Raw genomic sequence first — 14,026 nt, 5'->3', positions numbered from 1 at the left:
AGAATATACCTTTTAAAGAATCCTCTGTGGACAACAGTAATAATATGCTGTGATATAAAAATTAATTCAACTTTGAAATCATAATATAGGAATAGAATGCAATTTTCTTTCTGATTGAACATAAATTCCCGGATAAATTCCCATATTGGGAATCTTCCCGGGAATATTCCCAGGAATATTCCCCAAAAATATCTTACCGGGAATTTACCCATCACTAAAGATGTCCCATTCGACGTGAACGGGTCATGTATTGTGGTTCATATCGTGTTCCAAGTAGACGATAGACACGCCGAGGACCATCGTTTGCAGTAGAAAAAAACTTTCTCGTCTGTAAAGACAACGGTGTCCCACATACGACCGATATATTCTTCTGCAAACGCCCGTCGATCGATCATGTGGCTATCTGACAGTTGTTCTTTCCTTGCAGCCCGGAACGACCTCAGATTTGCATTTCTGTGGCGGCGCCGAACGGTGTTTATATCAGCTGGAAACCCCGATGCCTCTTTTAGTTGTCGGGCAGACATGAAAGGATGCCGACGGCATTCTTCAGTTAGAGAGTGATCTTGAACTGCAGAAGAAACTCGGGGCCGGCCAGATCCAGGTTTTCGGGCTACATTTCCACTTTCTTGATGACGTTCCAACCATCTGTACGCAGTAACACGATCGACGCCATATTCCAGAACTGCATCAGTAACACTCATGTTTGCATGTTGAATGAGAGCTATAACACCCTGTTTAACTGCCTTCTCGTAATGACACGCCATGTTCCCAGAGTCCGAGCATACCTCAATGCATATTTTCAGCTAACGATAATATGCAGTCGCTTGTGACGTTGTGAAAACAACGCAGGCGCATTGAATTGATTCCTACTCATAAAAGTACCTTAGGATTGGATTTTACCTCATATGTCTCTTTTCAGCGAAAGTTTACCTTCTCCTATATTTTCTGAAGAACAAGCTTACTGACTGAAGTCCCCTAGCATCAAACTTATCTGCACATTTACCACTTCTCTAGAATAAGGAACGAAAATAATCCGCGCAAGGTTGCTATAATGTGGCGGTACAGAACTTGAATAAATTAAGTCTTCCTAAGACTAACCATCATGGTCACGGGATTTCAGGCACTTGTTTGTTGTTCTTTTGGTGTCCATGAATTTGGGTTCGAAGCCCAACGCTGCCACTTCTTTATTTTTGCAGCTATGTCGGAACGTTCAAATTTTTATCTTTACATTGAAATAAGAGAAATTATGATGACATTTATTTGGATATATTTTTAAAACAAAGAAAAGAGTGAAAACAATGCACCCAAACAAACACTATTACCAGTACTAAGGAATTGCTACGAAAGACTAAAACGAACATCTAGGCTCCTAACGACGGGGCTTGCAATTTGGGCTAAATTGGGTTAAGAACTACTGCGCTGAATAGTACTCAACGGATTCAAACCCGTGTCCACGTGCAGCAAGACGTAAGTAAATATTTTGTGTAACGCCGTGATCAAGCTTATTCGACAATAATACTTGTAGTACTGTTCCCGACTTTTATGTATACGTAAGACAGATCCCTCCTCGTGCCATATAACTTTATGGTGGATAAACACCATGTGTGTGGCTTTTATAGAAACGGAAAAGGAAATTAGACAGGAGCCTAATCCCAAAAGATCTTCCGCAAGATGGACGCTGTGTGGCTTGATTGTGCGTGGTGACGAAAATGTAGTAGGATATTAATGTTATTGTTCGTTGAGGTGACATCTTATGCAATGAAGGTTAAAATGTCTTATTATTATTATTATTATTATTATTATTATTATTATTATTATTATTATTATTATTATTATTATTATTATTATTATTATTATTATTATGAACGTAATTTGAATGTGCACTGGTAAATTAATGCGTAACTTGCTATTATTTCTGGAATCTTTCCTGGATTTTATGTTATTAGTTTATTAGTGGGCACGATCTTGTCTCCAGGTCATCGGCTAAATGAATTTCGGCGTGTATTGTGGTGTAAATAGCATTACAGAAAGGAACTAGTTCGTTCCAAACATCACGGCTGAACTTAGTAATATTTGGCTTAAGTTTGGAGCTGCAAAGATAGTGTAGGTGTAACGTGTGTTAATTACGAGTAGCGCAGCGAATACTTCTCTCTCTCTCTCTCTCTCTCTCTCTCTCTCTCTCTCTTATTGCTTCACTCTCTCGTAAATCTGTTCTTTGTAATCCAGGTTACCGTGTCTCAATCGAATCACTGGGTCAGTACGGATTCGAATCTTTGACGCAGTGTCGCGTCGGTCCATAACCAATCCACATCACCCAACTGATGCAATGGCCCACTTAAGCTCTGGCGATTTCATTCTTTCTGTTCGAATTAGAAAGTTATATTCACAATAGGTGAAATCGAGAGTGGATGTTCAGAACAGATAAATCTTAAGAGATGACTAGAACATGGTCCCTTTTCTGATGATTCAAGAGAAGATTTTATTTATATTAGTTTGACACAAAGTTCGTTTCCATCCTATAATTCAATGTATTTTATTCACGTTTTCAATGTGAAACAAGCAAAGTCTGTTACGTTTATAAAGAACATCAAATTTTTGTTTGAAAATTTGAAACTTTTCATTATGATACAGTTTGGACTTCTAATAATGACTCTTTCTAGTAGAAATTTAGCAGTAAAATAGCAGTCATTCATTTATCATTTTCTTTGTTACCTTCTTCTTTTTCCTTTTTATTTTTGTTGAGTTTGTATTAGTAGTCCGGAATGGAGGTATTACTTGGTTTATTGTAATGTATTTCGTATCAGTAAGTTCAATGAACACAACCGAATTTGCTACCGAAACACGTGAAACAAATCACGTGTGTTAAACTACTGACATTATTCTATATGTTTCAGAGCTCTACAATTTCACAGGAAATTGAGTATTTAATTTGACCCCCAAGTTTGGTATTCATTTTGAAAGTGACTTAATGATTGTTTCCTGTATTTTCTATGTATTCGAATGGTCCTGAAGAAATATATAAACCAAATTTACTTCTATATTCCTGTTGGATTTCTGGAAACGGAACTTTATAAATACTTTTTTTTTAAATACTTTTAAATTTCTTATTTTTATCTGGGTTTCAGTTTTCTTCTTCTTCTTCTTCTCTCCCCTTTCCTCTCTCTATCTCAGTTCTGTATGTCTGTCTAGCAGGCATACATCGCTTTCAACTGTTCATTCTGTGTGTGTTTAAGTCTCTCCCTACATTATCTTATGAATCTTTTTTTTGTCTCGGTTTGATTGTTTCATTTTCTGTATACTAATATATGTATAATTTGAAATAAGAATTGCACTCATGTTTTTTTGCTGATTTTAGTATGGCAGAGAGGAAAGGAGAAGTGAGATTGAATGTGTTTAGGGGACACGATTATAGGATAAGAAGGTGTATATTGGGTGGCCTAACTGCACGGCGTTAGGTGTCGCAATTTTTTGATGCGGAGTGTACATCGTACTTTGATTCGAATTGGAGGATGATTCCTTAAACACTACATGAACAATAGAGACAGCACTACTCCTAAATGTAAAATAATGAAGACTAAAAGATTTTAAACGACCATGATCAAACAGAAATTTCAGGAAGCAAAAAGGCAGTTTGCTTTAATTTTGAGCACGGACTTGAAAATAAGGACCACGGACTTGTTTATGTCGGTATATAAAACACGGAATAATCTGAAATGATGAAACTAACAAGGTCTAATGATATTTTGACCATTGTTAGGAGATTGTGAAGAAATAGAAATCTTTTTTTTTTTTTTTTGCGCGCGGAAAATCATGCTTCTGCTCGGTAAGTTTGATGGACGAACTTGTGTGTTGCTGTTACACCAGTGTATTTTATCCATAACAAAATTTAGTGAACGATGCGGGGGGGGGGATACTACAGCTATTATGATGTGATTGTCTATGGCAATTTGATTTTATATACTGCATTATACTGGACTCTTCTTTCAGCATGATAATTCAAAATGCCGTTACTCGACCATCACTATGCAATGGCATGCGGAGATCAAAAAACTACATTGACCACTGCTGAGTTTTGCAGGAGAAATGGTAGCGCATCGCAGCAAATAATCCAAATACACAGGAAGAGACCATGACTGACAGGGCGGAAACTGTATTGCGTGCACGAAATGTAACCACAAAGTTCTGATGGAAAACTGACTCCCGTTCAAATATACTAAGTGTTCGTCTATTACTTGTTGCAACACAGTAAAAATACTGTTCGTTTTTAACGAATACAACTAAAACAAGCAATTACTGATAACTTGCCTATTGCGTAATATGAATATTGGCAGCAAGATCGGCTAACCAATCCGGAAATGATAAGAATTGCCATAATGATGAAATAGTATAAAATACTATATTACCTTTCCTACATCGTAATATGTGACGTTTTCTTTGAGAATTAGTCTATGTATATTACAGATCTATATTACGATATCTATTATTAGTGTATTGGTCGATTCACTGCAATAGACAAATACTCGAAACTTTAAAATTTTTTCACTGTAGAAACGTTCCTCTGTAATATTAAAGTTGATCTAACTTCTGTATATTGAGAAAAACATCCACTTAGTCTCTCTAACAGTATTGGTGGTTATGTGGTGCTACATTGTTTTGCGCTAAATGGGAAATAATATTCAAAACCATTACTTTGAAATCCATTAATAATAGTAAATTGCTATTTTTTACTGCACTGCTCAAAATACATACTTTAGCTTCTATATTCGTATTTTAAGCAAAAAGAAAAATGGAAATACAATACTCATTTATTGATTAATTAATGTTTGCGGGAAAACGTCACGAAATCATTACTCATGTGCTCGTTTGGGAGCGTTCTTGTATCTACAACATAGCTTTAAAGAAGGAGCCGCCATGGCTCAGCGAAGCCCTCCCCGTTGGTCTCGTGGCCAGCACGTGTGCCTTTGTGTAAGAGTCCCGCGTTCGATTCCCGGTGAGAGAGCCTTTGGAATTTTAACTCTCTTAGATCTTTCTGTGTTCGTGTTCCTGTAGAAGGCGAGTAAAATAAGTAGAAACTAGGAGGTAGTACATAAGAAATTAATGAGCAGAATCATTTATTTAAAAAAACATATAAAAACGGTATAGCATTCATCTCTGGTCATGGGGTTCTTGATTCAAACTCAGCTCGCGTCAAGTGAAGTTTGTGGTGGACAAACACCGAGTGCGTAGGTGTTCTCGGGGTTCTCCCCTTTCCTCCCACTTTATCCATATCACTATTCCACTCATTTCTGATCATCACCGTCTTCTTTAGCCTAGCCAGCAAACCCAGGGAATATAAAACTGAAATATTTCATTTCATAGATTTAAAGAAATATTTTTATTATTCCAGAACACAAATTACAAATTTAAATTAAAAATGCACATCTGCTTAATTTACTGCAAAGCAATTAGAAAAGATTTGAGTAAGAAATTACTTTGTGTAATGGTGGAATGAAATGTTCGTTGATCCTGTTTAGGTAAGTTTATGTATAGTTTTACAGATAGACTATTTGTTTTGTATCTTTCTAATTAATATAAAATATAAGGTAAAAACACGTATAAACGCCACTGCAGCTAAATACGCCAAGTTTTCAGTGCTGTGACGTTTCTGATGAAATCCGCTACAATGCACATCCAATATGTTCCACTGTCTTGGATAAGTCTGATTTGACGAATACTCCTGGAGAAGGCGCTGATACTACCACGCCATGCATTGTTGTTTGCTTCGGGAAGGTTCTGCGGAAGGACGTTATTATTTCAATAAAGGTAAGAATTCGTTATTAGTACCGTGCTACCTCACAACATTGCCTTATTTCAGTCCGAAAAACTTTAGGGAAACTTTGTTTGTGAGTGTTATTTAAGTATTTGTTTTTCCATGGCTATTAAGTCAATACCAAGCATGGTGCAGCGAAATACGCCAGGGCTTGTAAAGGACTGACTGCACAAGACAAAGATCATTTCATTTGTCCCTACATGTTCCATATAATATGGATGTAGTTTTTTTAGGTCACAGTACAGTGACATTGTTTATTTATCTTTTTATTTATTAAAATTTTCAGTTTGGAACTTCATTTCAACTTTGGAGATTATCGTCTCTAAATCTTTTTATCTTCATGTTGCACCTTGGTCAGAGTCATAGCTACAGTTTTCGGCGTCCTGGGCGAAGTAAAATTCGGCGCCCGCTACAACCACCACACAAACCTTTTCCTTAGTTTTTTCTTTTTCTTTTTCTTTTTTTTGCATGTAAGAGAAGAAGCTTTTGTTGGTATACTATGCCCATTTTTTTAAACAAGCTGCTTCGACAGAGCATTGCAACAGCCAAAAGCGATAATTATGTACTCTTTTCCTTAACTTTGCATGTGAGGGAAGCAGCTTTTGTTGTTATACTATGTTGATTTTTTATCAAGATGCTTCGACAGAGCATTGCAACACCTAAAAGCGATAATTATGTACTCTTTTACAAAATTTAATAAGAGCTGTTTTCAAGAGACGTATTTTAGACTTTTTTTTATCAAACTTGAAGAAACTATCTTTTGTTGGTATACAGATCCAGTTGGAGATCAGTTAGAGAAATTTACATTACCACTATTGGTAACGTTTCATACTAACGACAAAAATGAAATTTCAAAACATTAGAAAGTATGTGCTTTTAAGATGTTTGAAATGGGTGACACCATTAATTTCCAGTAATAATTGTAAACTTTTGTAATTTTATTTTGTATGTGACCATACAAATACCATTTTAATTTCGATTCTTTTAATATCAGCATTTAAACGGGTTGAATTTGTTAATCATAGACTTTCTCTTCTTGCTCTTAAGGTCAGTGGTGCAATATTATTGTTTTAAAAGTACACGCCCTAACAGAAGATAAAGATTATGGTATTAATACAATATTTAAGAAGTGTCACGGGTATACGACCAAGTTCCGCGATACCACAAGAAAATTCTATTAGAGAATTTCGATGCGAAAATAGGGTGACAGAGTATTTTCAATCCAGTTATATGGAAAAAAAAATCTGCATAAGGAAAGTAATGACAACGGTGTTAGCTTCGTGAACTTTGAAAGACCCAAAAACCTTATCCTGAAGGGTAAAAAATTCCCACATCGCGAAGTCCATAAATACACATAGACCTCGCAAGATGGGAGAACACACAATCAAATTCATCACGTTTTAGTAGATAGAAGAAGACAGTCTAGTATAATTGATGTTCGCTCGTTCAGAGGACCCGACTATGACAATAATCAGTATCTAGTAGCAGTCATAAAAGAGAGAGAGAGAGATTATCGCTGAATAAAGCGAATATTCGTCATCTGAAAACGGAGAGATTTAGTTTAAAGAAACTAGAGGAGAACCAGACGAGAAGGAAATACCAGATAGAAGTGTATTGGATTCTCGTGTTTAGGTATAGAGATCACTAATGCTGAGAATACTTGTGTTCAAATTAGGGATGGCATTAACATTTAGGCAAGACAAATATTGGGGCAAGCGAAAATACGTAGAAACAAATCATGGTTCGACTAGGAATGCACCAAACTACCGGAGAAGGAAAATTAGGCGAAAATGCGTCAGGTACAAAATCCATACAATATAGCTACACTAAATTTCGTTAACATCAGACGGGAAGCTTCCAAATGTTTAGAAGAGAGAAACGCGATTTATTGAAAGCTTAACGTAATGAAAAAGGTAATACTAAAAGAAAAAATCGAGACATGTTCAAGGGCATCAACAAATTTAAGGAGAGATATCAACCTCGCGCGTATATATTAAAGAGAGAGGACGGAACAATTCTAACTGATACACACAACACTTTAAATAGACGGAAAGATATTTTTCACAATTTTCTTAACATGCAGCAAAAAACTAATGTTCATTCGGAAAGGGAAATGCATGAAAAACCATAAATTTCAGAGCTTAGCCGAGCAGAAGTAGAAATTCCTATAACGAAATTAAAGAAACACAAATTTCTGGGTATAGACGAAATTCCGGATGAGCTAATTTTAGCTAGAGGAAGAAAATGAGGAACAAGATACACAAACTTATTCTCTTTATCTGGAACAAGGAGGAATTGCAACAAGAGTGGGAAGAATGAATCATAGTTCCAATTCACAAGAAAGGCGACAAAGCGGATTGTAAGAATTATCGAGGCATTTCTCTTCTGTCAACATGCAATGAAATACTGTCTAACCTTGCATTAGCGCAATTGACCCCACACGCTAATGCTATTATTGGAGATTATCAGTGTGGATTTAGACGAAATCAATCAAATATGGGCTAGATATATAACATTCGACAAATACTCGAAAAAAACTGGGAGTACAATAGCCCAGTACATAAACTATTTATTGACTTTAGAATGGCTTACGATTCTATTAGAAGATAAATACTATACATCTTTCATGCAAAATTAGTAATACCGAAAAAAAATAGTTAGATTGATTAAGATATGTTTAAATGAATCCCAAAGTAAAGTCCGAATGGGAAAATCCTCGTCCACGAGCGTCCTCGAAAAAGATGTCCTGAAACAAGCAGTTGTGTTGTCATCGTTATTATTCAACTTTATTCTCGAGTACACTATAAGGAAAATCAAAGATAACAACCAGGGTCTAGAGCTGAATGGTATTCACCAGGTTACGGCGAATGATGATGATGTAAACATGATAGGAGATAATAGGAGAACAATAGAAAGAAATGCATAGACATTAGGAAATGCTTGCAGGTTTAGAAGTAACTAAATAGACTAAATAGACTAAGAGATTAAATACATGGAGGTACATTGAACATTAATATTACAAATTATGGATGCTCAAAGTATCAAATCATGTTTTCGATAGAGTGGATACTATAAATTTCAAAAGAAAGCACAAAATTCGTGTTATTATTCAGTTGAAAATCTTTTGTGTCGCGAATTCTGTGGAGGAATTTGAAGCTCAAAATATATAGAACGATACCTGTTGTTCTGCATTGTTGTGAAACATAGTCGCTTGCTTTAACAAAAAACGCTTCTGAAAGTATTCGATAATGAAGTCCTGAGACGAATATTCAGACCCAAGAAGGACGGAAGTCGGGAATGGCGGAAATTTCGTAACGAGAAACTGCATAATTTACACCTCAACCAAACATTGTCAGAGCAATCAAATCTAAGAGCCTCAGGTGGGCAGGTCATGTAGCGAGAATGAAAGAAAATAGGAACGCTTTCAAAGATTTGGCCGGAAATCCAATCGCAAAACGTCCATTAGGAAGACCTAGACGAGGATGGAAGGACAATATTATGATGAATCTCGCAGGAAAAGGAATACAAAGTAGAAACTGGATTCACTTGGGTAGAGACTGAAATCATTGGAGAGGTTTTATGAAAAAGGCACTGAACCTCTGGGTTCTATAAGCCATAGAATTAGTTAGTTAATCCTTTTACAGTAAAAAAATATTGTGAAATATAACGGAAAATCATATGATTTATATTTTTTTTGTATGTAGATAGATAAAACAGAGCACAACTGATACGTATGCACAGTAAACATATTCTGGCGATACAGCTAGTTAATGGAGAAATGATCGCAATAAATTCCTTTAAGTTCTAAGCATTTTATAATGCATGTGGAGCGAAAAACAATCAAACGTTGTCCAATCAAATAGCACTAGGCGTCAAAAGTTGTGTATTGACTAGTATAACATTAGTGATTGTTTTCATAATTTTTGTACTTCATTTTCATTCCCTGCAAGGGCCTTAAAATTTTGCAATTTTTATGAAATATTTGATTTTTTAAAATATATTGAACTCTTGAAAGCTGCCCAATGAAATCGAACTATGTGTCAAAAGTTGGATAATGACCAGATTGACTACTCCATTCATGATTTTACTATTAATTTGCATGTCAATTCCCCGCAAGGGCCTGAAAATTTGCACTTTCTATGGTAAATTTTGAAGTTCCACTTAAAATATTAAAAGTTTTAAAATTCGCCAAATCCCTTGACACTTGCTTAAGAAAGAGTTGTGTTCTATGCCATAGTACCTATGGTTTTGAAATAATTTTTGTGCTTTATCTTATTATCTGCAGAGGCTTTAAAGTTTGCAATTTATACACCAAATCCCAAAATTCATTGAAGAGACTGTCAATTTTCTAGAATTATCAAATAACGTTCTACTAGATTTCAAGTCTTGTGCGTGACTTGTATAATTTCGATAAATTTGAGAAATATTTTTCCTTCATCTTCGTTACCTCAAAAAAATGTAAAATGCAGTCTCACAGTAATATCTAAAATATACTAAACATAATATTAAGATACATTATGTAAATTTATCAATTTTGCATTCAAATTAGTTTTGATATACAGCTCTTTGCTTGTTACCAGATGAACCACTCCTAACTCACCACGAGGGGTTTCGTCCATCCTCGCAGCCCATCCACCCTACTCTTGGAAATTATCTTCTTAACTTCTTGGTTTCTTTTTAGATTTTCTTTCCAATGTGGGCATAATTGACACATTCAGAAGTCTTGTTCTGATAAATTCATCTCTAGCTAAGACACCATACACTTCAGACGAAGCTTTGGTAACAGTTTTAACGCACCTCTCCATTGGTTGTCTATGACATGGTAAGTGGAAAACAGGTGGAAGGACAGATGAACCTTCTGTTAAACATATCTGTAAATCCTCCTCCGACAAATGTCTCTTCAGGCTTGGCTCCTTTACTTCGTGTTCCTGCCAGTTGATTAGTTCAATATAATCCTGAGCACTAAAGTGTATTGCTGGAATACTGAACTTGCGTAACATGAGGACAGGAGGTGTTTCATTAGAACTTCTGTACGTACGTCAAGGATTCCACGCATAACTAGTTATCGAATATGCGTTTGATCATCGGCGAGCATAGACACCAGTAAATTCTCCGGTTGAACAAAGAAACCAATGGCTGAATTGTCCTATCTACAATGAACTTCAGCTCATTCCTTAAGTACCGTGAAAAGACTATAGTACGGTACTGCCTAGGAGCAGTTTACAGGAAAGTTTACAGGAGCATCCTTGATAGTAAGTTACATTTAATGTAAAATCACACCGGAACATACACTTTCATGATGAATATAACGAGCTCCTTCAAGTTCGAAGATGGGTCAGTAGTTCTTATGTACACTTTAAGCACTACATTAATAGTAATCCATCTTGCATAGGATAATTTTTCAACACTTCTTGATGCAAGTTCAGTGAACACTCACCAGCAGAGATTGCTTTGCAAATATCTCCACATATATATGTGGTCTGTCCAACGGTTTCTGACGTCTTTTTCTTCCATGGCCAGGAAGGTTCCTTCATTCGTTTGAAAATTAAGGATTGGTAAATCCTCAGAATTGGTTAAACTTTGTTTGTGTGTGTTTGTGTGTCTGTCTGTGAGTCATCTTTTCTGTATGTGTGCGCCCTGGGAAACAGACGAGTGGACCGAGAGTTACCACATTTGGTTCAAGGGAAGCTTCGTCCAGGCCCCGGATTAAACCCAAGCGTTTATTCTTTACAAATTATGAACCAAAGGGGTCTCAGTGGGGCGTTTACCGGGACATGTAAAAGTAGTATAAAATGACTGATATTAGTGTTACATTTATAATTTTCTCGGTCATTGAGATCAGTGGTGAAATTCCGATCGCAGTAACTCCCAAATTCGTCCATTTGATTACGGGTCGGGGATCAAAGGGGGTGGGAGATACCGAGACATGTAAAAATAATCCAAAATAGCCGATATTAGTCAGAAATTCATAGTTTTCGCGGTCGCTGGGATCAATTGTGACAATTCCATTAGCGATGACTTTCAAACTCAGCCATCAGTGTTTGCAAGCCGGGAGGAGATGGTAGCGAGACAGGTAAAAATAATCGAAAATGACCGACATTTGAAATCCAACGGCCTACCAATGAGTTAACACAATCGCTCTCCGTGGTATGCTTCTAACGGTGTATAACGGGTCTCAAGACAATGACATTCATATACACTGCAAAAGCTTGTTTCTTGTACTTTCAAGTTTTTTTTCTTTCTTTGTTTGTACTCAGGCGAGAATTATGTTGTATGTCTTAACTTTCAGTATTCTCTTACGTATGGAAATATTCCTTACCTACAGAGAGGAAATCTTCTTTTGCGTATGGAGAGCTAAATGACAAAACAAGCATGTGCCGAGATTAATACCCGATTTCGAAGTATGGTATCATTAAGTATTTCAATCAAAGTTGCTTTTTGTACTCTTGGTAACAAGTCGTATTATATTTTAAAGAAGAAAAACACTTCTGCAAAATTCTTCCCGATAGCAAAAGTTGGCATGGAGGTTCGAATCTGGATTACTTTTTTCCGAAGATACCCGAAGTTGGACTTACATGTTGAAATGTTTTACCTCAAAACAGCAATAAATAAGGCGCTCAACCTTTTTAAAAGAAGGTGTATCTAATTTACGATAAATGTACAGAAAATTTGGGATTTTGGAAGGATAACCGTTAGAATTCTCCCCTAACTAAAAGTACTGAACATAACAAGGAATTTGAAACAACGATGCTGAATTTGTGTTTTTCTGAAGTATTCATTAGGTTTATAAGTTACATTCTATCTACCAAGTCTATCTGGTCAAATGGTTTATACGATTCAAACGTTGCAGGCAGGTTGAGAGGTCTAAATGAGTACAGAAGGTCGAAACAGGTTGTGAGGCCATGCAGGTCAAACGATTCAAACAAAACAAATGATCCAAACGGGTCATATGGTTCTATCGGGTAAACCAATTTCATGCGTTTAAACCTGCAATATTGATCCAGTGCAAGGGATAGTGTCAGATTCAGAGTTCATTTAAATTTTCTCTCAATGTTCTGTATTCTCGGCTTAAATTTCTGGTGGAAGAACACAAACATTAATTTTACTTTTTTAATCAATCATATTTTTAGTAAAAAGGGGCGTTAAACTAAAACAATGTATTTAATTTCAATTTTGTATGCAATAACTTGCGAATGTACTTATGAAAAAGATTAAGTGTGATGTTTTCCTAACTCACATTTATTTTTATTTCACAGAAAACTATTGCAAGGACAGAAAAGTATTGATTTTTGAACCTACAAGTGTATCGAGATGACTTGGTTTATAAGAGGATTTCTAGATGAAACTTCTATTCATGGAATACCAGAAGTGGTTAAGAAACAACGTTCTGTTGGCGAAACGTAAGTAAAATATTAAATAATTATTACTAGTCGTTCGTTTTGTTTTTGTCGTTATTTTTTATTAAGTTGTTGACTTTTTTGATTTGCAGGAAATGCGTTCGGATTTGCTGCTGTAAATTTCCATTACGCCTTATACACTTATTCTTTTCCAAGATTACTAGAGAACAGGTTGGCTCGAAACACTTCGGTTTTTGTTCGGAGGGAGTCGGTAAAGATCGTAATACGTCACGCGTAGACCCAACGCTTTGAAAACACTTAAGGACTCTATAGCTTTAAAGGCATTAAATACAATTAGAATGATTATTTTAGGCAATAATCCTGGCGTACTGGAAACTAACAAAAACACAAATACTGTCGAAAATCCAGAAATTATTTCAAGCACATTTCTTTCAAAATGCAATATTGTATGTACTGATGAAATGCTGAAGACATTGGTCGGCGACATTGAGACAAAATCGTGAATGGAAGACGATGGACAGGCGTATATATCAGTTTGGTTTACAAAACTCAGTTAAGTAACCAATACAATAAAAATGTTCCTGTTCATCACTCTTCACCATTATCACACCCTGTATTCAAAGCAGGGGTGTAGCCACGAGGGATCCGATCGAGGTCAGGCCTCCTCAAATGATTTCCTAGACCCGCGAAATGACCAGCTTTTAAAGCATCATCTTAAGATTACCTCGTTTAGCTTTCAAAACTTTTTTGTAATATTACCTCGCTTCAGTCATTTAAAAATAACAGTTTACATATAATTAGTAATCGGTAAATTATTTAACGCTCCTTACCGAACAAACAATAGCATGGTATCTCTTCC

At 36.0% G+C, this 14,026-nt stretch overlaps 1 protein-coding gene across 1 annotated transcript; it reads right to left on the bottom strand.

Moving 5' to 3' along the window:
* Window positions 1-257: 257 nt before the first annotated feature.
* LOC145685141 (uncharacterized) lies at window positions 258-764 on the bottom strand. Its single transcript, XM_081757489.1, has one exon. It carries the CDS (start codon window positions 762-764, stop codon window positions 258-260), a length of 507 nt encoding a protein of 168 aa, XP_081613615.1.
* Between the last annotated feature and the right edge of the window lie 13,262 nt (window positions 765-14,026).

The sequence above is a fragment of the Thermobia domestica genome, chromosome 5, assembly GCF_964235325.1.
Source record: "Thermobia domestica chromosome 5, izTheDome1.hap1.1, whole genome shotgun sequence".
NCBI lineage: Eukaryota > Metazoa > Arthropoda > Insecta > Zygentoma > Lepismatidae > Thermobia > Thermobia domestica.
The sequence above is the reverse complement of the archived record's forward strand: the minus strand, read 5'-3'. Positions and strand labels throughout refer to the sequence as shown.

Bases quoted from the DNA above. Each gene is read 5' to 3' on its own strand.
- LOC145685141 (XM_081757489.1), bottom strand. From the start codon at position 764: ATGGCGTGTCATTACGAGAAGGCAGTTAAACAGGGTGTTATAGCTCTC.